This window comes from Marmota marmota, unplaced genomic scaffold, assembly GCF_001458135.2.
Source record: "Marmota marmota marmota unplaced genomic scaffold, marMar, whole genome shotgun sequence".
Classification (NCBI taxonomy): Eukaryota; Metazoa; Chordata; class Mammalia; order Rodentia; family Sciuridae; genus Marmota; species Marmota marmota.
In genome coordinates, this window is record NW_026000196.1 from 8,724,000 (window position 1) to 8,750,185 (window position 26,186).

The following is a 26,186-nucleotide window of genomic DNA, read 5'->3' on the forward strand; positions in this document are numbered from 1 at the left end:
AGACAGCAGGAGGGAGCGCCTGTTTGCAGAGGGCCGGGTAGTCCTGAAGAGGAGGGAGGAACCCCCTTGGGATGCTGTGCTTGCTTTGAAGGGAGCTCTGCTCACGTCCCTCTTTTTCTCTCTGGCTTGCTCTGGTTACGCTGTTTCACCAGATGGGAGAGCCCGAGTGTTGGGCTCTTGACCCTTCTGTGACTAGAGCAGTGGTGTCCCTTTTATTGGCTCTGCTCTTGCCTAGACCCATAGCTGGGCTGGCAGATGACTCCCAGCTCTGGGGGACAGGGACAATCAGTCCAGCAGCCCTGCTGAGCTGATGGGAGTGGGATGTGACCTGGAGAGGTTGGATGGCACCCGCCATACACCTGATGGACAGGGAGGGGCCTGTACCTCCCTCCCTGGATGGGAGAAGCTTCTTTGTTGGAGGGCTTTAAGCATGGCTTGGCACAGCCTACCTGGGAAGCGGAACTTTTAGGACAGTGTGGCATCAAATCTCCATCATTCTCCAAAGAATTTTTCTCAAGAGAAAACAGTAATTCAGCCAAAGCAAAGATGTTATTTGGGGATAAAAATTCAAAAAATTACGGGTGAATAGATAATAAATTATGGTTCTTATATATTTCAGAGACATTAAAATTTATAGTTGACAACCACAGACGTTGAGGCGCCAGGAGATTCCTGTGGCTCCTCAGCATGTGCCCACAGTAGGCCTTCAGACAGTCTTTGCGCAGTACTGAATGTAGGATAGAAAATGTCAATTATGTGAAAAGCTAAGGTAAAAACAGTGTAACACAGTATCTGTCATTGCAACAATTTTCAAATGTATTTATTCATTTTATGTGATGCTGGGGATGGAACCCAGAGCCTCATGCATGCTGAGCGGTATACTCTCTGCTGAGCCATGCGCCCAGCCCAATTGCAACAATTCAGAACTGTTTATTTGTGGGTAAAAGCTGACAATAAGAAACCAAAATGGAAAGAGTTCTTCTGTTTGCAATGTTTCTCAGACTTCTATTGTTAGCACCCTACACCCCAAAATCTTTTTCAACCTTTTTTTCTAAATTTGTCCACCCCCATTAAATTTTAATACCCTTGTAGACCTGTGTGTCTCTCAGTGTACTGTGTGTATCTGCTTTGTATATAAAAACAAGACTGTTATCTTTCTCATTACTGTTGTGTTGTATTTTTCAGTAAAAGACAACAGATTGAGCTCCTGAGTTCATCTTGGCCTCCTTCCTTGGTCTGCAGAGCTGTCTGAGCAGAAGGGCACTGGCCATTGTGACTACATCTGCCCAGGGCTGGGTGTGTGGCCCACTCAGTTGCTCCCGTGGGAGGGTTCTGTTGTCTTCTTTCCTAGCCAGACAGCTTTTCTAAAAAAGATAGGTTGATGAGGAACCGGCCAAATCCATATGGTGCCTTCAAGTAGCAAGACAAGCCCTGGGAGAGGTTAGGCTCCTTCCCTAAGATGGCCTTTCTCACGTGGGGTCTGAACACAGAACACAAAATGACCTGAGATTCTGCATCCCACTGGACCCATTGTTGCTCAGGAGAGAAGTGAATTCTTTTTTTTTTTTTTTTTTTTTAATTATTTTTGCAGTGCTGGGGATTGAACCCAGGTGCTCATGCATGCTAGGCAAGTGCTCTACCACTGAGCTATATCCCCAGCCTGTGAGACATGAATTCTTACCTGCAGTGGATGTCTTGGGGTACAGGCCTTGATTTGCCTAAAGATTTTGCTGTACTGATTGTGCCAAGGCTGGTGAGAGGCTGCTCCTTGGGGTAGATAGAGAGGACATCATCCTGGTGCCAGAAGCTGGTGGTAAACTTCTGTGGGCCTTCTTCTCTGTCCCCTCTGGTAGAGGGGAAAGAGTGGATCGGATATGGATTCAGATGCCACCCCTTCCCCAGTTTTGTGACATTGGGCTGTGTAGTGCTGTTGTTGGCACAGACTTGAGCCAGAATCCTGGGCTCTGCCCACCCCTCCCCAGGGGGTTTGGGGCAAGTTTCCTAATGTCTCTCTGTCCAGTTTCCTAACCTGTAAAGTGCAGGTTCACCTGCACTTAAGGCTTTGGTAGGGATTAGATTAGTTACCACACAGAGCTCTTTGTTAATGATAATGGCTTTTTTATCTGTGAATTGCAGAAATAGTAGGGTATATAGTAGGATTGCACTTTGTGGCTCTTTTGCGGGCCAGTGAAGTTGTGTGACTGGTTTTGGCAGGTGAGTTGTGAGCAGAAAGAGTGTGTATCCTTCCCAGGCCAGGCATTTAATCAGTGCTATGCTTTCCAGAGCCCTCCTTTCTCTCTTTGGCACAGTGATTGGTGACGTGGTAGCAGCTCTGTCTGGTTTCCTGAGCGTGACAGGAATAAGGTGAGAGTGACAGTGATAAGGTGAATGCTTACTACAACCACAAAACATGGTATGAGCAAGAAATAAATCTCTGTCCTGTGAAGCCACTGTAAAGTCTGGGGGTTGTTTGTTGCTGCAGTGTAACCTTATTTACTCTGACTAAAACAGTCATGATCATATTGTACTTGGTTGTCAGGATTAAGTCTGATAACGTAAAATGGTCAGTGTGAAATTAAGTATATGGCAGTCATGTCTTGACTCCCTGCCTGGCCAGAATCCCTCCTGACCTACTGATTCTTGCAGCAAGTGTTGCTTCATCTTTCAGCAGCTTCCACAGGCCTTGACCCCTCACCTCCAGCTCTGTACCGCCTTTGGCAAGACAGAGTTGCTGCCCAGGTCAGGCCCAGCACAGTGAACCTTCCTGAGGGAAGACATCAATCTCAATAATGCCCATCAACCTGTAATAATAGCTCCGACACCCTGACCACCGTGGCTGCAGTCAGCCTGGGACATGACCATCGATCACAGGATCTTTGGTAGCTGGCCTCCACCGGCGTGCTGGACGTTGGCCAAGTCCAGCGAGAAGCTGCAGTGGTGCTGCACCGACATGCGTGCTGTCCCTGCCACTTTTCCAGCCCTGGCTGTCGGCGGTGGGGGCCACATGCAGGTCCTGGGATTCCTTGCCTGCCTAGGCCCTGCGTGTTGGGAGGTGCAGGTGTGAGCGGGCCATGACACTGTTGAGCTGGTCCTCAGAACAGCAGGTGGAGACCAGGTTGTTCCCATGCTGGGACCGGGTGAGGGTGTGATTCTGCTCTGTTAGGGGAAGCTCAGGGGTGGTGGCCTGCCATCCCGCCTTTCACAGGGAGCTGTTTGATGCAGGGACATCTGGGGTCCCCCTGAAGAGGAAGCCTATCGTTACACTGTATAGTGATGGTCTCTCTATTCCAGACCCTCTAGACCCACTCTGCATTCTAGCACAGCCCTGGACAGACGGCCGGGGGCCCAGGGCAGGGCCATCTTCCCACTGGGCCAACTGACTGAACCTCTTCCCGTAATAAAAAAGCTCAAAACCAAAATAAATAAATGCACATACAGTGGAATACATAAATAGTTCTGATCAGCTGCATCTTAAAAACAAAAACAAAAAAACCCAGGATGTGCACAGATTTGGTGTTTGGCTTGGGCGCTGGGGATGGAGCCCAGGGCCTCGGGCCTGCTAAGCACCAGAGTCCCCATGGAGCTCCCTTGCAGCCCTGCGGCTTTTTGAATAGATGTATGTGTGTAAAGGGTTTTTGTCATTGTTTGGCTTTTTTGAAGGCCTTTGAAAGGCAGAAACATCTGGGGAAAGGACTCGTGGTCTGATAATTCATTAGAATGTTCTGTGGCTCTGATTCAGATACAGCAGTCATTCATTTTACTTCCAGTTAACAGTGAGATTTGGGTGCTCAGTAAGGGTGCTTTGGCTTCCATTGGAAAATTGAAAGGACCGATGACCCTGTGCCCTTGTGGGCTTCCTGAGCTGGACACGGGGGCAGGGCTGGGCAGGAGCCACAGGTGGGAAAGCCTCTCCTGGGAATATGTCGCAGTGCCTTGACCTACACGTGGAGGGTGCTTGGTAGACCTTAAGTCCTTCGCCAGTGCGGTCTCAGGGTTAACCCAGATCCGACAGGCTTGGCAGAGATCTTCAGTATTTTTAATTGTAAAATAATACATACTGATTAAAAAAAAAATCAACAAACTTAAAAATTGTCCAGGGAACCCCCCCTTATCCAAAGAGGAAGTTGGGGAAAGAGTAATCCAGTAGTATCTACTCTGTTATTTACATGGTGACAGTGTAGTGGCAATGGCCGTAAAGCAGCTTGACCCAGTAAGCATTGCTAGGCCAGTGCTGCTATCAGTGGCTTCCAGTTGACATCCCAGCCAGTTCTCACAACAACCCTGTAAAGTAGCTGCTTTTTAAATCATCACTTTATAATTGAGGAAAATAGGACCAGAGAGGTGAGTTAACTTGCCTAAGGTTGCACAGTAATGGCTGAGCTGTCTTTAGGATCCCTATTCCTAACTATTAGCACTGAGAAACTTTGACCTTTTTTCAGCACTTCCTTGACAGTTATATTAGTGGAACTGGGGCAGAATACCCTGAGAGAACAGCTCCAAACTACTCGCTACCTCTCCCATCTCCCAGCACCCATGTGTGTTTTGTATTGCCCGGACATCTTGATTTTTGTTCTTTTGGTTTTCAGCACAGTCTGTGATATCCAGCAGGTGCTTAATTAGGATTTATCTCAGATTTTTAGATTGGGTGACCTGGGCTTAGTGATAAGAACATTTGCCTAGAGTGTGTGAGGCCCTGGGTTCAGTCCTCAGTACTGCACACTGTGTGGCTCTCTGTCTGTCTGTATATATTGACCTGTGAGCACTATAGTCAGTGAGGTCAGAGGCTGGGACCCCAGTTCCAGCCCCCACCTGGGGTCCTCTGTTCTCCATCTCGCACCTGCTACCACTGGAATGTCCAAGGTGGACCTTCACTCACATGGTGGCTCCCGAGCCCAGGTGGCCAGAACAGCAGGGGAGGCCAGGCAGCTCCTGCCCGCCCTGAGGCCGGCACTAGCTTCCTCAGCACTGCCACCAGGGGTAGTCTGCCTTCCCTCCAGCTGGGCCGGCCTCCCCTTGAGTGAGCCTTACAGAGATGAAGTGGAGGCTGCCAGTCTCTGAAGAACTCAGCTTGGAACGTGCAGTGTCGCCCTGTTCCCAGTGGTAGTCCCAGAAACTGCCCAGGCTCAAGGCAGGGGCATAGAGCCCCCCTTGGGAGTGGGAGGTGTGTCTGCCCCACTCGCCCACGTGAGCTCTCCCTGGCCCCTCTCTCTCAGGCCCCTCTCTCTTTCCTGAAGCCTCACTTCCACCTGGCCTTTGCACTTGCTGATCCTCTGCCTGGAGCCCTCCTTTCTCGCCTGCTCTGGCTTTTGAGTGTCAGCTCACATCCATTTACAGGGCCTAGATGGGCCCACCCTCTTGTCCCTCTGTAGACCATTTGATTCTGTCCTCACACGCAGGAAGTAAGAATACCCTGTGCCCTCAGTTGCTTACTCACTCCATCCCGCCCTCCCACCCCAGCCCAAGTGCAGGCCACCCCTATGCCTGGCAGGTGGTACATGGAATTCAGGAAACTTAGGGCCGGTGAGTTAGAACCAAGTGGTCAGCCCTCGCATACAACTGCTGGTGTCTCTGGTGATCAGAACTGCAAGCAGGAAGAGAGGGCAATGAGAGTCTGGGGTGACAGACTCCACTTCCAAGGCGGGATTGGCCCCCTGAGCTGCTCCTCTGCTTCTGAAGTTGATTTCACAGGGGCACCTCCAGGGCCCCCCACCTCTGGGCACTGCCCTTCTGTATGGTTGGCCTGGGAACAGCCTCTCTGAACTTTAGGGAGGCCGAAGACCACCTGTCCCTGCAGCTGGTTGTACCCTAGCCTGCAGTGCCATCCCTCAGGAGAGGGGGCTGACAGGGCAGGGCTCCCCAGGGAGGTGGGAGGGGAGACTTCTATCATTCTGTTGTCTTCCCTTCCCCTGCTGTGACCCCCACACACCCCTCTCAGAGTAGGGAGCTCAGAAAATGCAGTCAGGCCAGTGTTTCAGGAGTGTGGTGGGAACCTCTGTTTTCTTATTAAATTGGGAGCCGTGGGCTGGGGATATAGCTCAGTTGGTAGAGTGCTTGCCCCCCCCCCCAAAAAAAAGGTAGGGGGGTGGGGGAGCCAGGTGCCATGGTGCACATCCTTAATCCTAGCTATTCAGGAGGCCAAGGCAGGAGGATTGCGGAGGCCAGCCTGGACAACTTACTGATACCTTGTCTCAAAATCAGAAGGACTGGTAATGTGCTTGTGGTGAAGCGCTTGCCCAGCATGCTCCACAGCCCTGGAGTAAAACCCCAGAACCGCAAAACAACAACAGAAACCGGGAATGGCGGAAATGGGCTGTGGCAGGGCCCAGGTTCTTGTGGTCCTGTTGGCGCTGCCCCGTCCCCCCCCCCCCCGTGCTTACCTGGGCAGCAAGGGCAGGGCTTGCCTTGCTGTCAGTGCTGGCTCCTGCCGTTGCCATGACTACTGTGCCTTTTGTTCACCGTACCAGAGCACCCAGCCTGGTGTGGTGGAGGTCCAGCTGCATGCTCCTCTCTGAGGCTGACGTCTGGACCCAGAGACCCGCACACCATTGGGAAGACACGGCCCCTTTTCCAACTTGAACCAGAGAGCCATGTGGGTTTGCTGCAGCCTTGAGCTCTTAACATGGCCCTGAGCTATCCACACCCAGGAGCCACCCAAAAGCAGAGCAGGGAGCGTCTCCCACCCCACTGGCCTCCGGTGAGGAATGGTGGACTCAGAGGGCTTGCTGGCTCCTCAGGTGGAGCGAGGTGAGGCAGGGTTGGTGCTGTGCCCTGGAGTCAGGCCTCCCAGAGAGCATCAGCCAGCAGCAGCTTTACAGGCCTCTTCATTTTCCCTTCAGAGTGGAGCCTTCGGCCCTGGAGTCCCGGGATTGTGGCAGGTGTTCTCCTGAAGGCCTCACCCCCTTTGTTACTTTTTGCCTCCTTCATTTGAGTTACTTTGTTTCACTGTGCACTTGGCTAACCTCACAAGAGCACTAAGAGACATGGGCTGCGCACGTTGTTATTGGGTGCATTTTAATAGTTCCTTTGCAGGTAGGGACACCAGGCAGGGTGTGCGAGTGGCCTTGTCTGAGGTGATCGGGTCCTCTCAGCAGGATGATGAACTGCCGCTCTGTGGCCTTGCAGTGATATGCACCTGTGCTCTGTGCCTTCAATTCATCAAACCCTAGGGCAATGCTTAGATAATCACAACCTCTCTGACATAGTTATAGTGTGAGAGTGTCTGATTGATGGTGGCCACCAAAGATGGGGAGGCTGCTGGGAGGTCACACAGGACTGCTTCTTCCCTCTAGGTTGCCCTCCCCCTACTGCCTCTGCCTTACACTGCACTCCTGTGGCAGGGGCTGGGGCATAACTGGCCCTGAACACACAAGAGCAGTCTCCTCAGAGCCAGGCTGGGCTCCCTGGAGGTAGAAAGAACAGAGGGACATACACAGGAAGACCCCTTACCAAGGCCAGCAGCCTCAGTTAACTGATTTCCCTGTGAGTCCTTGTCCCAGCCAGGACCCATGGTGGCAGGTTTCTGACCTCAACAGAGAGTGCAGATCAGGAGTAACCCTGCAGGAATGAGGGGCTCTGCTGTCCTCCCTCAGACTCCGTCATGCGCAGAGCCATCATCCGCCTTGCTCCCAGCCCTGGTCCAGTCCAGTGAGGAGAAAAAGCCTGTGTCTCTCCTGAAAGTTCTGTATACACCATAGAGTAGTCTTCAGGCCCATCTGTGGAGTGAGGCCATCCCCACTGGGTCATGGGCACAGACTGATTGGCCAAGCCTGGCGGGATGTGCCTCTTGAGCCATCGAGGACAAAATGCCCACCCTGGAGTGGAGGAGGGTGGAGGCAGCGGGCACCCAGAGAATAGCCAGGTGTCAGCATGAGGAAGGGGCATCCTGCTGGTTCAGTGACACACAGCCAATGTTCTTCATGCACACACGTGGTTGCAGCCACCTGGGCAGCGTTCACTACCACCGTGGTCTTCCTGCCCTCTGAGTCTAGACAGCATCTGGGAGCAGTCAGTTTGGATGTTATGTGAAGTGAGTTTCGTGTGTTGAATGTGTCTCAGGACTGTCTCACCACCAGAGAAAGGGACAGGTGGGTCCATTCCATCAAATTGAGGGACTGCTGTTCATGCTGGATGTTGAGACGCATCATTGCGCACTGCACATGGTCCCTGCTTTGCTGGACTCCTGTGCAGCTAGGGAGACAATACTAAATAACAGGTTTGGAATGTGTGTGGGCCTTAGTATTCCTTATCTGAATATTGGGTCCAAGTGCCTCACTTGGGATATGGTGAGGCAATGGCTACTGTCACTGGGAGACTGACCCAGAGGCAGGTGCTGTCCAAAGGAGGTGGGAAGCTGAGAAACAGCCAGGCAGGTGCCTCTGCTGCTCTCGGCCCAGAGGGTCCCCCAGGCTGGCAGCTGATGGGAAGCGGGAACCTGCTGTGGTACAGTGAGAGTTGTTGGTGTCTATTATCAAGCAGCCATTCATGGTGAGTTTAGCAAGACACTGGTCATCTCGGGCTCTGAAGAGGTCACTACTGTATGGCCTTCTCAGGGCAGTTGTTGGGATTTAACCCCACTTTGGGACTTCCTCAGTCTGTTGAGCTTACCTATAACCCCTTTGAATGGAGCCTCCACCTGGATGTCCTCACCAGTGCCCTGTGAACACAAGTGTGGAGGCCCTGCAGCCCATGATCACCTGCCTGAAGAGCACAGACCTGGGATTTGTAAGGGGCTAGGGAGGGGATTACTGCAAGTGAGGCACTGCCCACACCAGAAAACCCCTCAGGCCTCCATCTGCAAGCTTGGGGTATATTGTCCTCACGGCATGGCCGTGGGGAAAGCAAGAACTTTACCCTCATCGCCCGTCAGGGGTCAGGTCTTGTGCATAACTGGTGGAGCCCCACATGCCCCTGGGGGGAAGAGGGCTTGGGCCTGAGAGTCCCAGAGTCCTTCTTAGTCTTTGGCTTGGAGCCCACATTCTGCCCCCCCAACCTGGTCTACAAATCAGAGGCAACACTTGCCTCATAAAATGGCCCTCACGGAGAGGGGGGTAGGATAGGGCTCCCGGGTGAATGGCCACGCTGGGGAAAGAGGCCAGGGATTGAGGGAGTAGAAGCTGGAATGAGGATTTAGCAATCACAGCAAGATTTGGGGAAACGCATTGCAGGGTCCACAGTTCATATTGGGCAATTCCCACGGGTCAGGGGCCTTGACAAAGCCTCCAACTTACCGCTCGGCATAGCCTCTCAGCCTCCATGACTCCCTATCCTAGCTAGGGCTTCAGCTTCAGGGCAGGCTTGAGAAATAATTGCCCAGTGAGGGAATCTCAGAGGCCTGAGCTGAATGAGGATCTGACTTTAGAGAAAAAAGGACTGAGGTACAGAGAAGGGGAGAGGTACCCCAGGCAGAGTGTGGGAGTGGCAGAGATCCCTGTATACAGCCCGATAGCATCCTCGCGCCCACTCCCAGGCAGGTGAACTTCATGACCTCGGGTGTGCAGCTTCACGTAGCAGTGTCTGTGGAAGGTCCCAGGGTCTGCCAGAATCTTGGGGCCTAGGCAGCAAGGACAGGAGCAGGGACTTCACCCACGCAGCTCTGATTACATTAGTTTGTGGCTTCTCTGGTTCTTTGCCAAGGAAGGAGAGAGAAAAACGAAGTTGGACGCTAATTTACAACTTCACTGAAGCATGAAATCGCTTCCTTCCTTTACCAGATTATACTTAAGTAGAAAATTGACTTTGGGTGGGGGCAAGGGGAGTTATATACTTTTGAAAATTAAAAGTGAAGAAGAAACTTCGTTGTGCCCACCACTGCTACTGGGAGGAAAGCAGCACAGGCTTTGGGGGGGTCAGGATGCAGGAATGCAGTTTGCTTCTTGGCTGCGTTTTCTTGAAGCGTGTGATTTTTCCTGTCTTGTTGGTGAGAACTTCCTTTGACAACACTAAACTGGGTCTTGCTGGACTTTAAAATGCTTTGGAATTTTTCCCCAATTCAAATTTAATTGAATTTGGATCAAAGCCAAAGTGCTTTGAACCCTCCAGATTGAAGCAGGTGGTGAACCTCTGCCAATCCAGTTGCACAGTTGCGGTGCCCAGCAGAACAGGAGGCAGGAGACACACACCCTTGGTGGCCAAGATTCTGTAGTTACCTAGAGGGATCAGGAAGGGACTGTAGGCTTTGAGTGTTATAGCTGCTTTGGTGCTGAGAGTGTCTCACTGTCATCCCAGGCCTTTGTCTTGCTCCCCAGGGTGAGTCACTGGTGAACTGGCCTCACCTCCAAAGCCTCACTCATCCCAGCTAGGTGCAGAGGTCTCTGCAGATCCCTAGATTTGGAGAACATATCCACACTGAACATTTGGGGAGAAGGGGGTGTTTGGCTCCTACTGTTTGCAGCCTAGCACAGGATGGGAATGGGGGTGGGAATATGGAAGGTTCTGCTGGGGTGCTCACTGGTCCTAGGGAACATGTTTTAAAAGTCCCCCATGGCAAATTCTCCAGGAATCCAAGCCTTCATATGCTAACTGAGGGTAGAGGCGGGCCTCAGAAGTGGACAGCCTGCATGGGATTCCTGGCCCTGGCTCCTGGTATAGCTGCTCTGCCTCTCTGAGCCTGGGCTGCTCTCACTAAACAATGGGTCTCACAAGAGACCCTTCAACCAAGGACTCCTGAGCATGCAGTGTGGTCAAGGGCACATGCTACTGAGCGCTCCCTTGGCCTCTGTCTACACAAATCAGGATGCCTCCCATGTGCTCTTCACTAGGAGAGGCAGCCCTAGCTGGAGCTTACCCCAGGGATGGCTCACCTTAGCCCAAAGATGTGTCCTAGTGTTTCCAACCTAGGAACAAAACCAGTTTCTCCAGGGCAGAGAGAGACCCTTGGTGCCCATTGTTCTTAGAGGTGTGGCTTAGGGAGTGGGGACGGTTTGCCAGAGCTGAGCAGAGTGGAGGGGAAGGAGAGGCCAGGGTGTGTGGGGCTGGGGGCTGGGGGCTGAAGGCCAGGCCACCAAGAGGGCCTGTGGGCAGGAGAGGCCTCTCTCACCTGTGTCCCTCCCCCTGCAGTTTGGCTACCATGTCGGTCAGCGTCCACGAGACCCGCAAGTCACGGAGCAGTACGGGCTCCATGAACATCACCCTCTTCCACAAGGCCTCCCACCCCGACTGCGTGCTGGCCCACCTCAACACGCTGCGCAAGCACCGCATGTTCACCGACGTCACACTCTGGGCGGGCGACCGGGCCTTCCCCTGCCACCGGGCCGTATTGGCCGCCTCCAGCCGCTACTTCGAGGCCATGTTCAGTCACGGCCTGCGGGAGAGCCGGGATGACACGGTCAACTTCCAAGACAACCTGCACCCCGAGGTGCTGGAGCTGCTGCTGGACTTTGCCTACTCCTCCCGCATCGTCATCAACGAGGAGAATGCCGAGTCGCTGCTGGAGGCCGGCGACATGCTGCAGTTCCATGACGTGCGGGACGCGGCCGCCGAGTTCCTGGAGAAGAACCTCTTCCCCTCCAACTGCCTAGGCATGATGCTGCTGTCCGACGCCCACCAGTGCCGCCGGCTCTACGAGTTCTCCTGGCGAATGTGCCTGGTGCACTTCGAGACCGTGCGGCAGAGCGAGGACTTCAACAGCCTGTCCAAGGACACGCTGCTGGACCTCATCTCCAGCGATGAGCTGGAGACCGAGGACGAGCGGGTGGTCTTTGAAGCCATCCTCCAGTGGGTGAAGCACGACCTGGAGGAGCGGAAGGCCCACCTGCCCGAGCTCCTGCGCAGTGTGCGCCTGGCCCTGCTGCCGTCAGATTGCCTGAAGGAGGCGGTCTCCGGCGAGGCCCTCCTCATGGCGGACGAGCGGACCAAACTCATCATAGACGAGGCCCTCCACTGCAAGACCAAGATCCTGCAGAATGATGGGGTGGTCACCAGCCCTTGTGCCCGGCCACGCAAGGCAGGCCACACGCTGCTCATCCTGGGGGGCCAGACCTTCATGTGTGACAAGATCTACCAGGTGGACCATAAGGCCAAGGAGATCATCCCCAAGGCAGACTTGCCCAGCCCCCGGAAGGAGTTCAGTGCCTCTGCAATCGGCTGCAAGGTCTATGTGACGGGAGGCAGGGGCTCCGAGAATGGGGTCTCCAAGGATGTCTGGGTGTATGATACTGTCCATGAGGAGTGGTCCAAGGCAGCACCCATGCTGATCGCTCGCTTTGGCCATGGCTCGGCAGAGCTGGAGAACTGTCTGTACGTAGTAGGGGGACACACGTCCCTGGCCGGCGTCTTCCCAGCCTCGCCTTCAGTCTCCCTGAAGCAAGTAGAGAAATATGACCCTGGAGCCAACAAGTGGACGATGGTTGCCCCACTGAGGGACGGTGTCAGCAACGCTGCAGTGGTAAGCGCCAAGCTGAAGCTTTTTGTTTTTGGAGGGACCAGCATCCACCGAGACATGGTATCCAAAGTCCAATGCTATGACCCATCAGAAAACCGGTGGACTATCAAGGCTGAGTGTCCCCAACCTTGGCGGTACACAGCTGCTGCTGTCCTGGGCAGCCAGATCTTCATCATGGGAGGTGACACAGAATTCACAGCTGCCTCAGCCTACCGCTTCGACTGTGAGACCAACCAGTGGACACGGATCGGTGACATGACTGCCAAGCGTATGTCCTGCCATGCCCTGGCTTCAGGAAACAAGCTCTATGTGGTCGGGGGCTACTTTGGAACCCAGAGGTGTAAGACCCTAGACTGCTATGACCCCACTTCAGACACGTGGAACTGCATCACCACCGTGCCCTACTCACTCATCCCCACGGCCTTTGTCAGCACCTGGAAGCACCTGCCGGCGTGAGGAGCACCTGCAGAGCCCAGCCAGGTGAGCCCCAGCCTGGGACTGCTCTGAGCCCCCAGAAGGACCAGGGGAGACACACTTCTGCTTGTTCCCACTCTGGATAATGGTTGCTGTGTCTTCCAGGGAAGGCTAGGTGAACAGCAGATGACTGGGATTTAGGGACCGGTGACCCTGGGTTGAGGCCAGGGTGGCATGCTTGCTGGTGTGCCAGGGAATTTCTCTCTCTGTTTCATGCGTGAGTTGGAGAGGAGGCCTTCCTTATAGCAGGCAGGTAGGTGGGCATGTGAATTAAGGGAGGCCATTCCTCCAGGCCTCAGAGTGGGGGTTGCCATGGAGCAGGTGCCCATGAGTCTGTTGGTCTCTGTTCTTAGGACCACGGTTGTGAGAAATTGTTAAATGGAAACCAGTAAAGGTGCCACAGACAGAGAGAGCCGTATGACACATTAGGCTCTCAGGAGGGTGAAAGGAGGGAGAGGAGACACCAGGACTTAGGCCAGGTCTGGGATGGGCAAGAGTCTAGTGAGGGGAAGGAACAGTGGGAGGAAGGTCTGCTCTGGCCCCACCTCCTCTGAAGGGGGTGTGGTTTTTCCTGCAGCTGGTCAGAGGCAACATCAAGTGGCAGGTACCAAAACTAGAAGGGAGTGTCCAAGCCAGCCTGGCAGGTTGCTCCAGGAGGGACCAGCAAGGGTGGTGGGTTCTTAGGCACCAGAGAAGGGTTCTAGATGCTAGACATGCTCTCCATAGTAAGGCCCTGGGAAAGGCTGGCATGTCATTAGCTCTTGTCCTATGTCCCATCTTAGAGCCTTCCTCCTGTGCACACCTAGGATGGAGAATGGAGGGTGGCCCCCAGGGGCATGGGAAGCTAGAGGTGTAGTCTAGCAGCAGGAGAGGAGGCCTGGAAGAGCCTTCCTGCATGGGGCCAAGATGTTTTCATTCCCCCAGCTGCACCAGCGACCTAGCTCTGGCCTGGCCCCACCCGCCTCCTGCCCTTACAGGGCTGAAAGACCCCCTGTGCAGGCTCAGGCCCAGACCCCTTCAGCCTAGGTCATAGGAACTGTGCCAGGAGGTAGCCAGAGCCAAAATATTAATTTCCTCAATGAATAGGCAGAAACAAGTGCTTGAAAGCTGTACACAGTGACAGCAGTCCTTCTTAGCTGGGACTGCTCCTAAACAAAAGCTGATGTCTCAGCCCTTAAATGAGATCCAGCCAAGCCTTTGAATCACTTAAAGGGCCTGGCAGGCATCAGGTCAGTAAGCACAGGGTGCCAAGCTCAGCCTGTGTAAGATCTGCCCTTGGTTCTCTTTAAGGCCTTTTGGATTTGTTTTGTTTTGTTTTAATCTGCTTTCTTCTTTGGGAGAAAAATCTTACCCTGCCAAATTTCTTGGTCCCATGGGGAGTAAGCTTCAAGGAGGATATTGACATCTCTGATTGATGACCTTTTCTGACTCTAGGTGGCTTAGAAACCTGGGGTGTTAGGTCACCTGCAAGGTGGAGGCCCCGCTTAGACTGGGGGGGAGGGTGTGTGTGTCTCTGTCCATCGCTGGAATCCTGAGCGCATGGATTGGTGACAGGACTCAAGTGGGAAGGGTAGGAGCAGGGAGGCTGCCCACCCCTGGATCATGTCCCCGCTGCCTGTCCCTGCCTGCTGGGGTGGGGGCAGCTCAGCTGGACCTGGCAAACCATGTAGTTTTCAGGAATTTCTGTGCTTTGGGGACCCCAGAAGGGAAGCACACATTGGCTCTGACTCTTACTGGTTGCTTGACGCTGGGCAGATTATTCCATGCCCGGGGCTCTGCTTTCCTGTCTGGACAGTGGGAATGGATATTGTGTTGCTCGCAGTACTTGGCTAGAGATCAAGTGAGGGGCCAGCATCAGATGCTGCTTTTCTAAGGGGGAGGATGATGATATCACGATGACAGCTTTGGGATACTGTACTACAAGGGCCTCGATGTCCCTAGCCCATCCTCACAGTTGCAATTGCTATAACCCGGGTACCTTCGCATGCCCACCAGAGTGCTGCAGAGGCTTGTCCCTTTAGTCAGTCTTCCCTGGTGCACGGCGGGATGCTGTTATCAGCCCCACTTTAGGGATGAGGAAGTGGGCTAATTGCACAAGAGCCAGCTCATCCTAGATGGGCCTAGGAAGCCCTCCCAAACCCTGCTTTCCAGAGCCTGTCCCCAAGGCATTCAGGCTGCAGGTGTCCTGAGCTCCTGCAGTGGGAGCTCCAGGTTGCTCTGGGCCCCAGCTGTGGCTCTGTGTCCTTTTCGTGGGCCCTAGCAGCCAAGTGGAGTCCTCCTTGCAGCCCCCCTCTGTCTAGACCTCTCCTCCTCTGACTCCTGTCCCCTCTGGTCAATGCTGGGTTTTTTCAGGCTCTGCAGGTGGCTGCTCCTATGCCCCTTCTCCTGCCTGGACAGCTCCAGGTTCTACTTAAAGGCAGGTTCTCCTCAGGAGAGCAGCACTCACAGACAAGCAAGCAGGGCAGAGAGCTGACACTCAGGGCACTTGCCTGGCCCTTCCCATGTTCTGGGTGGCCATCCATACCTGCCCTTGGCTCCCTGAGAAGTGGACTGAGCTGGAGGAGAGCCCCCAACTTAGCCATCAACCAGAACCCCACCTAGAAATGGTCTCAGCCCTCTCCCCCCAATTACATGTCCCTCTCCTGTTCTTCCAACCTTTCCTGGCAAGTAGCAGCGGGTGGGGTTCCAGATGAAGGTCCTTCCCAGAAATGTAGCTCTCCCTGTGCCTGTAGAACTCCATCCATCGTGCCTTGTGCAGATGCAGCTCCAGGAGCCACTAGCCAAGGTCCCCTGCAGATGGCAGCTTCTCAGCACCTCTGGTGGCCTCCTTGCTCCATGTGGAGCTCTTGCTAGGGGCTGCGTCTGTGCTGAGTATCTTTGTCCTTCCCTAGTCCTCCCAGAACAACTTGTCATATCTGTTGCTACCACAGGGTTGGCAACATGACTGTGAGAGCCGATAGCTGGCATCGGGTGACCATCCTGGGAGGGTTGAAGCCGGACCTGGGCCCTAGGCATGCCCCACCCCTGCAGGCATCTCTGGGGAGAGTCACCAGGCATCCTCAGGTCCTGCAAGGCATGGAGTGGCCCTTCAGCAGCACAGTGGGACAGGGCATTGCTGTGTTGAAAATTGAGCACCATCAGGACCTTGACCCCTGGGGCCAGCACATTCTCTCTAGTGTCACAGTAAGATCCACATCCCTAGGGATGGTTGGCAGTGGGACCCTGGAGCTAGGTGTGCCCCCATTTCCTTGGGTTGCCTGCTGAGGGTGGACTTGCCACAAACGTCCTTTCCTTTTACCTCTTCTCCAGCTCCCCATGTCCCTCCCTCCCACCTCCGTCCCTCACAGGCTTCAGGACATCAGTGCTGGCATTCAGGCCATGAGAGCTCGTCTCCTCCTCACAGGGCTCGGGGGCTCCAGTCTCAGCTCAGTCACTAGGGGAGCCTGTCCCTCCAGGAGCCTGGGGTCACTTGTGCCTGTGAGAAGCCTAGGAATAGGATGGCACCCGGGTCTCCATAGGGCAGTGCAAGTCCACAGGCAGACCTGCACCAGCAGCCCTCAGCCCGGGCCTTGGCTGCGCCTGCTGCCCAGGCAGTGGGGTCGACCAGACCATCTTCCACGGCGGAGGTTTGTTTCATTTTACAAGGAGGAAACCAGGCCTCAGAGAAGAGGCTGTCAAGAATTAGGAGGCCCCCTCAGGGACGACCTTGGGATGAGCCTGAGAGCAGCTGGGGGATGGGAGAGGGAGCACAGAAGCCTGGCTTGCGGCTCCCCGGGTGCCCAGTCTTTAGGGCACCATCTCTCCCTCTCAGCAGCCAGGGGTGCATAGCCCCCACCCCGGCACTGGTGACAGTGGGGCCTTGCCCTGAGGGGACCCACATGCCAGCCTGTGATATGCTGAGGTGGGGCCCAGTGGCTGGGACGGCCCTCTCAGGGGGACCTTGACAGCCAGGCCCTGGAGCTCTGGTGATGCCATCTAGAGCATCATGAGGGGTGCCTCGTGATTTGGGAGAAACTTGGAGGGATTTGTGGGGCCTCCACTAGTCCACTGAGAACACAGCAGCTACCGTGCCAGCCCAGCACAGGCATCTAGAAACTTGCTGGCACTGGAGATGGGGATTCCTACAGGCAGGAATCCCCAGTGCTGGCTTCAGGTTTTTTTTAAACTATGTTACTTAAATACATAGAAGCGTACAACTAAATAAAAGCTCCTGTGTTCCCAGTCTTAGCAGCTGCTAGGCAGCACAGATGTACAGGTTAAATGCAACAAACGCCCAAAGACCCCTGAGACTGGAGCACCCAGGATATTTTGCAGAGACTGTGCTGCCTCTGCCTTTGGGAGTGAAGGCTGCATGGGCAGGGCTGTTAGGGAGCACAGCCTGCCTGTGCCCCAGGAGCCCCTGGGGCAGCCTGGCATTTGGGACTCAGCTGTGACTCCTTGGTTTAGAGCTGCCTCGGAGCCCACAGCACTTCCAGGGCTGAGCAGAGTCAGAGCTTGTTGGGCACTGAAATTGTGAGTGGACACAACAGGTGCACCAGAAGACCCTCATGGAGGGTTCTAACCCCTCCCCTTAATACAGGGGACCCTCCTTTGAGAAACCCTGCCCAGCAGATCTGTTTGTGGGGGCTTCTCCCTTGCTGCCCTGAGGGCTTCGCCCTCTCTTCCAGGTCCTCCACGGGCTCAGTGCTCTGTCCTGCAAGGTGTGTCTGTCTAAATCCACTCAGGAGCTGCAGCCTGGCCAGGGGATGTCTCCCTGGGCTCACAGCTCCAGCCACATCCCCCCTCAGGGTAAGGATTTGCTGAGCTCTGAGAACCAGAGCAGCAAGTCAGCTCTTCTCCCTGCTTCAAGGCTGCTCCCCACAAGCCTCTCCCAGCCCTTGGATTCTCAGCTTCTCTGGAAGGCATCTCCTCACTTCCAGGGGAAGCACTGCTGCTCAAAGCGGGGTGTATTGGTAGAGAACACAGCACAAGAGTGTGAGCTTCCTGATCATAGGGACAGTCTCACCTGGTCCCCACTGTGTCCCCACAGCCTGGAGTCAAGAGGCTGTGCAGTAAATGTTTGTCTACAGCACACATGAGCCTGCTGGCTACTGTCCACAGCCTGTCTGTCACTTATTCCTCTTAACAGCATGGCCGACCACATGCCTGCCCTCCCCCCTTCTTGCAGACCCTCCATCTGCCCTTGTGTTTCTGCCTCACTAGCCTACTTTTATTTATATTTTCAAATGTGCCAAATTCTCACCTCAGGATCTTTGCACATGCTGTTCCTTCTGTCTGGGCTGCCGTTCCCCTCTAGCTTACTCCTGCCCATCCTTCTGGTCTCAGGTTAAATATTACTCACTTCCCACATCCTCCACCAAAATAAAATGAAGGCCCTGGCTCTACTCTCATTTTTAAATTTGTTATTTGTAGCACTTCTCTCTGTATAATTATTTGTACAAGTCTGTGGTTTCCCCCACAAGGACATGGATGGAGACAGTGGCTGTGTCTGTTTGCTTTCCTGTGCCCCAAGGTCTCCAGGGTGCCTAACAGAGTGTGTAGGGAATGTGGTTTGAGATGAATGACGGGCAGATAGGTGGTATCCCACATTGCAGGTGAGGAAACCTCCGTGCAGCTGGTGACGGAAGAGCCCTGTTCTTATCCTGGGCTTCTGCTGTCGGCGCCCGAGTTCCAGCACTGTTATGCAGCCTCTTGATTTTGTTCCAGTTTAGGACAGAAGAACAGGGCCACTGATTCATTCTTTCATTCTCTCCCATTCTCTCCTCCACAGACTCTGCGTGTCTCTCCTGCCCCGCGGCTGCGGCCCTCACTTTCACAGAGTGGCCTTGACCCCGCTGCCACAGTGCAGAGCTCTCCGAGTGGCCAGAAGCCGACTGCACCAGCTCCAGGCTGCAGCAACCTCGAGGCTGTTCTGAGCTTTAGACAAGACAAGCGTCCTGTGGCCCTGGAAGCCTCTTCAGCTTCGAGTGGTTTGCATGGAAGAAGAGCAGCCAGAGGACAGGGGTGCCAGCAAAACTCCCCTGGGCCTTTGGGGAGGACACACCTGCAAAGGCTCAAGGTCATCTGTCAGCAAGTCCTGGACTTGGGCTGGGAGGTCAAGGTCAGAGAAGGGGTGGGGTGGCAGCACAGGAGAGCTTTGGGCCACTTAGCACTGATGGCACAGCCTTTGATTCTAGGGCTACTCTCTGGGAGGCTGTAATGTCACCCACAGCTGCTGTCCCAGACCTCCGGGAGGCATGTCCACCAGAGTGAGCAGAAGGCTGCAGAGGAGAAAACAGCATGGCTTTCATAAAGGCAGAAACCCCACCTAGTGACCTCATTGACATCCGCAAGTCTTCATTAGTACATGCACTCAGACCCCCAAAGCCAAAGGGGAGATTCCTGTGGGCAGTGCCCCATGAGGCCCTCAAACCTTAGTCCACTGGGGACCTGGCCCCAGGATGCTGTGCCTAGGAGGCTGGGTCAACTCAGCAAGACTCGAGGCCCTAGGAACTGTCCCCTCAGCCCACCCTAAGAGGCAGTAGTGACTCCCTCTCCTGATGGGACTGCATCCATCAACAGCACCAAGGGCTCTTTCGGGAGACCACACCTGTCCTCAGGTGGTGGCCCTGCCCTCTAAGACTAGGGGCAGCTGTGAGCTGGGGATAACAGAATTACCACAGGGCACCCGTTACAGATACTCCATGGCCAGATTCGTCTCAGTAGGAGGTTGGTGACAGGCCTCCAGCCAGAGCCCACTGTCCTCTCTGGCGGTTTGTCCTTGTAACTAGTGACACTGCATCCTGACCCATTTGCTCTGTGAGCTCAGAAAGTAATAGAATGGTCCCGAGAGAATTGCCAAACACTTGTTTATTGCTTTCACTTCCTAGTTCTTGGGGAGCCCCTCATCAGTGTACTCCCAGAATTCAGACTGCATGGAGGTCAGCTTGACACCTGGTGTCAGACTTCAGTCTCATCCTTCACTCATCCTATCCACCATCTGAGGGAAACAGGGACATGGTACCATGGTAGGGGGCTGGGCAGGGCTCCCTGACCTGTGGCTTCCCAGGCCACCTGCCATTTGCATGTGCTGCCTGTCTGGCTCAGGAGTGGGATTCAAGTGGGCTATGCTGCTGATAGAGACTGGGGTACAGACCAGTTACTTAATGACCCCAAATGTCCCCATACCTCTACACTGGTGCTGCCCCTGTGGGTGTCTTTTGGGGAGTGGGACTTTGGGCTGGGTTTGCCTGTAGATGTGCTCCAATAATCAGTTACCCACCAGGAGAGAGCTGAAAGTGGCAGTTGCTTCCGGTGGTACCTTAGACCCCACACCCCACCCTTCCCAGAGGCCAGCCTGTGCTCTCAGGCTGCGCCCCAGGCGGCTATACTGCTGGAGAACTTGGGGCTCTTGGGCCCTGTAGCTGGTGGAAGATCTGCAGGCCTGCAGGGAGTGGCCCTTGACCCCGTGGGCTGCTGAGCCGAGATAAAGCACACTTCTCACAGCACAAAGGACCCGGCCATGGTGCTTTCCCCCCAAATGTGTTGCTTTTATCAGTTTTCTAACTTAATAAAAAAGAGTTCAGAAAGTCTTGGTCTTCCTTGGGTTCTGGGACCAGTTTTGGCAGACTTGAGTTCCTGCCTGCCACCAGGGCCTAGGGTGTGCCTGTTGGCGTCTGATTTGGGGCCTTGTGGAGAACCCACAGGAGGAGAGGATTCCTCTTCCTCCTTGAGTGTTGTTGCCCCAGAACCCTTTGCGTTGATCTTGGAGCATCCCAATGCTGCTCCCCCTCCTCAGTTGGAAGTGTAACTCCATCCCTTTCAACAGGCATTTTTTGTGCAGTATGGGCTCCTGATTGGCACATAGATGTGAAAGCAACAAGCGCCATGAAGTGGGTGTGACTTTAGGCAGCTTTCAGACCTCAGCACGCCTGACTGCAGGGTGGGCCCTCAGTAGTTATGCCACCGCGTTCTCAGCACCCCTCAGCACAGCCCTAAGCAACGTAGCCAAGTGGCCTGTGGCGGGGAGGATGTCGACTGACTGCAGCGTGGTGCTCAGCTTCAGTGGTGGCCCTTGAAACGCAGACCCACAGAATCCACATGGGGCCTTCAGGGTGTGAAGAAGTGATCCAGATGCTGAAGGAGGGTGTGATGTCAGTTTTCTTGTGACTTTGAATGGAGCACTTCCCTGCGTGTATCACAAGAGTGTGTTATAAGTAGATGAGCCAAGAGCAGAGTGGTCCTGTTTGCCACAGCCCCTGAGGCAAGGCCCCGGGAGGGACATCCTTGCCCACTCCACACACCGCCTACTCCTACACCGTTGGTGGGGATACCACAGTGGATGCGGCCAGTTCCTTGGTAGCAGAAGCCAGGGCTTGGCCTCTGGTTAGACTGCTGTAAATGCAGCCCAGACAGGAGAGGTGGCCTGCTGTGTAGTGACAGTGTGAGCATCAGCAGACCCAGGCTTCTCTCATTGTCCCACCGTCTTCCAGGCAGTGCCCTATTTCCTGTTACCACATGGTCCCCCCAACTCCTGCCATCCCATTGTCATTCCAGTTGGAAGAAAGGGGAGAGGAGGCAGGGGCAGACAAGCCCCTAAGGGCATGACTCAAGTTGCAACATAACTTCTGTGCCCTCTCAAGATGTGTGGCCTCTGGGGAGGCTGGGAAGTGCCCAGCTTCAACCCCAGGACTCTTGTCACTAGAAGAGGGAAGATGGACAGGTAACAGATCCCTCATCTACAAGCTGGTCTAAACTTGGAAGGAACCTGCTCACGCTGACCTGCCTCCTCTTCTCAGGGAGCTACTAAGTCCAAACATTGAGAGCTGACAAATCTTCTGAGAGCCTGGCTCTGCTCATGAGTATTGTCCCCTGGCCAGTACTTTGTATAATTACCTCCTTTAACCCTCACAGTGACCCTCTTGACCTCTTTTTTCTCAGAGGCCACAGGAACTTGCCCAAGGTCTCAGTAGTAGTAAATGCCACGTTGTCACCCATAGAATATGGCCACTGGGGCTCTGCTTGCCTGGTCTCAGGTCTGATGACCTCACCCTTGGTTATACCATTTGCTTCTCTAGTTAGACTTGCTGATGCGGGGTTAATAGAAGGAACTGAAGTCAGGTTCTGGAAAGCACTAAACACATGGCCAGCACCTGCAGAGCCCTGATACCGGGGAAATGGCTGCAGTAGTAGACCAATCCATGCACTGCTCAAGGGCGGAGTGGGAGATTGCCCCCAGTCATTGACCAGCAGGCCTAGAACGTGACCTCTCGGGAGCCAGACTGAATCTGGATGGGGCTTTGGGAAGGAAGGAGCCCTCCCCATCCATCGGTGTGGGGCAGGTTTCCCTGGAGACTTGAGTCCCTAGATGGCAGATGGAGCTTTCCTGGGTTGTGGCAATAAAACTGGCCATTTCAGAGGCTTCAGCATCCTGCAGGCCTGCTGGGGACACCACATGAACAGGGCAAGTAGAGGGTGGCCAGCTGCTTCCATGCTACGTTCAGCCAGGTTTCCCTGTATTCAGAGGGACTTTCCTCCACCAAGAAGCTGAGAGGGGAGCCCAGACTCCTCAACCCAGTGTCACGACAACCAGCCCTTGCTCAACACCCACAGTTGTGAATCCTAATAGGCAAAGAAAGAACCTTTAAAGAAGCAATCGTCTTTAATCTCAGTTTGGAAACAAACTTCTGTGCATCTGGTTTGTCCCTGGGTGGGTATTTTGTGTGGTAAGGGAATTTCATGCTCCATCCATCCAGATGGTCCCCAGTCCTGCCCCATTGGCAGGAGAATGATGGCTGTGCCCTCAGAGGAGGGTGGCCTCAGCCCCACTTGACCACCTCATCCCACTCACAGCACATTCAGAAATTCAGGCTCTGCCCAGGGAGCCCGGAGTGGTTCCGGGTGAGTTTTCCAGGATGTGAGTTATGTGAAAATTCAGGTTATGGTACCAGCAGCCCAGAGGCGTGAATGAATTCTTCCCAGGTGCCTACAAGAGAATTTGGGCCCATCCATGCCTTGAACTCCAACTTCTAGCCTCCAGGTGAGTGAGAATGTTTCTGTTGTTGAACCTACTCAGTTTGTGGAGCTGTTATGGAAGCCCTAGTAGATTGGTTACAACAGGTGCCTCTACTGTGTTTTTTGTGGGGTGCAGCTCAGTGGTAGAGCATGTACGTAGCACGTAGGAGGCTCTGAATTCAATCTCCTGTATCAAAAAATAAGAGCATCCTCTTAAGCCCTGTCCTTGGATATCAGGAGGATGCAGCGTACTCAGAAGACTCAGTCTTATCCCTGTGGGTACCATGGGTCATAGCTCAGTGGAGGGAAAGCCAGTGGCTGCAGGCTGCTACAGTGCCCTATCCAGGACTCAAGCCAGGTACAGCAACACGTTCCTTTCTGGGGAAGAAGCAAGTGCGTGCAGCTTCCAATGGAGCCAAGGACTTGACTCACAGGCCTAGAATAGTTGGGGTCTCCTCTCCCATAGTGCACCTGCTCCCCTTCTCCTGCCCTCTTGCACACTCCAGCAGCACCAATCTGGCTTTACTGTGAGTGTCCTGAAGTCAGCTCCGGAGAACCACTCAGCAAGCTGAGTCTCCCATGTTAGGCCCATAGGAGCTCCCTCAGGCCCAATGGAGTCTGCCTGGAGCCCTTTCTTCGCTGCACAGAGCTGCTCCTGGATTTCACTTCAGACCAGCCCTGGGCCAGTGGAAGTGCTTGCTGAGCCTGATAGGAGCTCTGAATGTCCTGTACCCATGGGTGATGGGGGATCCATAGAGGCAGGGCCCACTTCCTTAATTTGGAAACTGAGGCTCAATAGCTATGCTAGGGTCAGCCATTCATATATATCTTGTTTTTCTTTTTTTGTTTTGTTTTTTGTTTGTTTATTTATTTTTTTGTTTTGTTTTGTTTTAGCCCTGGGGGTTGAACCCATGGGTGCTTTACCACTGAGCTGTAACTTCAGCTCTTTTGAGACAGGGTTACTTGGGGCCTCCAACTTGCAATCCTCCTGTTTCAGCCCCGAGTCCCTGGAATTACAGGCATGCGCCACCCCCCCCCCCCCCTTATCTTATTCTTTATTCACTCACTTGGCCACCAGGTGCTTGCCCAAGCTAGAACTTACTGGCCAACTTTGTTAACAAAGAAAAAAATGTAAAAAATATAACACACACACACACACACGCACACACATGTATATATATGTGAAGTAAGGTGGCAGAGGAGGGGAGCTGGTCTCACAGCCCGCTCTCCTTACCCCTTCTAGGTGCACTTCTATCTGAGGTCAGTGTGCACACACTTTGGAACTCTGCTCACCAATATGACGTCTCTGCTGGGCTCTCTTTTGTGCACTCCACACCATCCCTGTAGACGTGACCATGTAGCAATCACACATGCCGTGGCAGAGCATCCCAAATTAGCTGTGTCCTTCAATAAGGCACTTCAGTTCCTTGCGTCTCTGTTTCCAAATCTGAGACATTAGGCATGGCCATTTCAGTGACTTTTATGAGAATTGAGTGAGTTAAGGGCACATGTGGGTCTTAGGACTCATAAGGTCCTGCAAACAATGCATGGGGCTCAGTAAGTGTTCAACAGCTCTTTTTGCTGTGTGGTTATTTGGCCAAGCACATTGACCTTTCACTATGTCACAACCCATGCAGCTCGTCCCCTGTACATAACCACAGGGCCGATTCCCCTCTGTTGGTTTGTATGTTGGTGGCTTGTCACATGACCATGAACTTTGTACCAGTTGCTTTTTTCCTCCTGTGTCAATGCTTTGAACTATGTTCTACGTCAGCATGTTTTTTTTAAATATGTATTTTTTTTTTTTTAGCTGTAGGTGGACACAATACCTTTATTTTATTTTTATGTGGTGCAGAGGATTGAACCCAGTGGCACACGTGAGCCAGGCGAATGCTCTACCACTGAGCCAAAACTCCAGCCCTCAGCATGAGTTTTGAGGTTCGAGTGCACTGTGGTCTGATGGAAAAGAAAGGCTGTGAGGTCAAAGGGCAGGGTCTTGAGCAGGTGAGCTGACCTGGTAGCCAAGCAGATCTAGATTCAGATCTGGCGTCATCCATCTCTAGCTGCCTGACTTTGGGTAAGATTCTCTTTCTGGGCTGTTTCTGTTAAAGAAGGCTGGAACCCTGCCGAGAAGGGTTGTTGATGGGCTCGAATAAGAAAATGCATATTTCTTTCCTTCAGATCCACATTGGGTTTGGAATAGTTCAGGGAGTAAGGAGGACCTTGTGAGCTGTGTCCCTCTCCTGAATCATCTCAGTCTAAAGCTCTGGCTGAGAAATCAGGATGTCCTGAGATGTAGACCTTGATCCTGGAGCCAGGGGGCAGCACGTGTGTCCCAGGTGCCTCTGCCCCTCTAGTTTAGGGCCTCCCCTCGCCCACCATGTTTTGACTGAAACACGGGCCTGCTGAGGCCAGGAGTTGCCTTCAGAGAAAAACTGAGCCAAATAGGGCAGCAGCTGAAGCTTGGTTTCAGGGTCTGTTCTCCGAACTGGAGGCACCCTGTTCTGGCCTTGGGCTGGGCTGGATGGATGACTGGAGCTAAAGTTCTGAGGGTCTGCAGCTACAAAAGAGCAGTGTTGTTTTTTTTTTTGTTTGTTTGTTTTTGGTTTTTTTTAGATGCTCAAAAACTGATTGATTGGGTTGAATTGGGTGGAGCTGGGCAACTTCCCTGTCCTTTCCACAGCTAATGATGAGGAGTGTTGTTCTAATATCATGGGCTCCATGATCAATGATTTGATCTGTGGTGCACCAACTCCAGGCCCTGACTGTTGGCAGTCCTCTTCCCTGGGCCCAGAGGGCCAGTTCTCCCCAGAGGTGACAGCCCTCACATGCTCAGACATCTCTGAATGCCCCTTGGGGGTCTCTACCAGGACTGGGACCAGGGAGGGAACAGATGACAGAGTGTCCTCCGGGCCATGGCACTGAGGACAAATGCCAGCCCTGAGAGCTGGAGCTATGAGCAGTTCTTTGCACCAGGTGTTTTGTATGCATATGCTATTAAGCTTGATCCTGATATTTAAAAATCTGTAGCTGTTAACACATATTAACTCTGAGTACCATGGGTTTCTCTGATGTTTCCATGCATGCTTGGTTGGAGCCTTCCCCTCCTAATGCTCCTGTCCTCTCCCTTCTCCCCTCCCACGGTTCCATTCTCTTCCCCCATTATTTTCAGGGCTCTTTGTTTCTTTTCCTTTCCTTTCTTTCTTCTTCTTTTTCTTTTTCTTTTTTTTTTTTTTTTTTCAGTTTCCACATTTGATAGGAAACACGCGATACTTGTCTGTGTCTGGCTTATCTCACTTAACATGATGACCTCAGCATAATCCTGATTTGTATTTTCCTG

General features: G+C 53.5%; 1 protein-coding gene across 3 annotated transcripts in view; it reads left to right on the forward strand.

The window, feature by feature from the left end:
* Klhl25 (kelch like family member 25) overlaps positions 1-20,368 on the forward strand; it is a 32,930-nt gene extending 12,562 nt beyond the window's left edge. For all 3 annotated transcript variants that reach the window (XM_015493101.2, XM_048790292.1, XM_015493100.2), the window contains exons 2-3: positions 11,056-12,859; positions 18,624-20,368. In XM_015493101.2, coding sequence (XP_015348587.1) covers positions 11,066-12,835 — 1,770 coding nt within the window. In that variant the 5' untranslated portion in view covers positions 11,056-11,065 and the 3' untranslated portion in view covers positions 12,836-12,859; positions 18,624-20,368. The remainder of the gene's footprint in view (positions 1-11,055; positions 12,860-18,623) is intronic.
* The last annotated feature ends 5,818 nt before the right edge of the window (positions 20,369-26,186 follow it).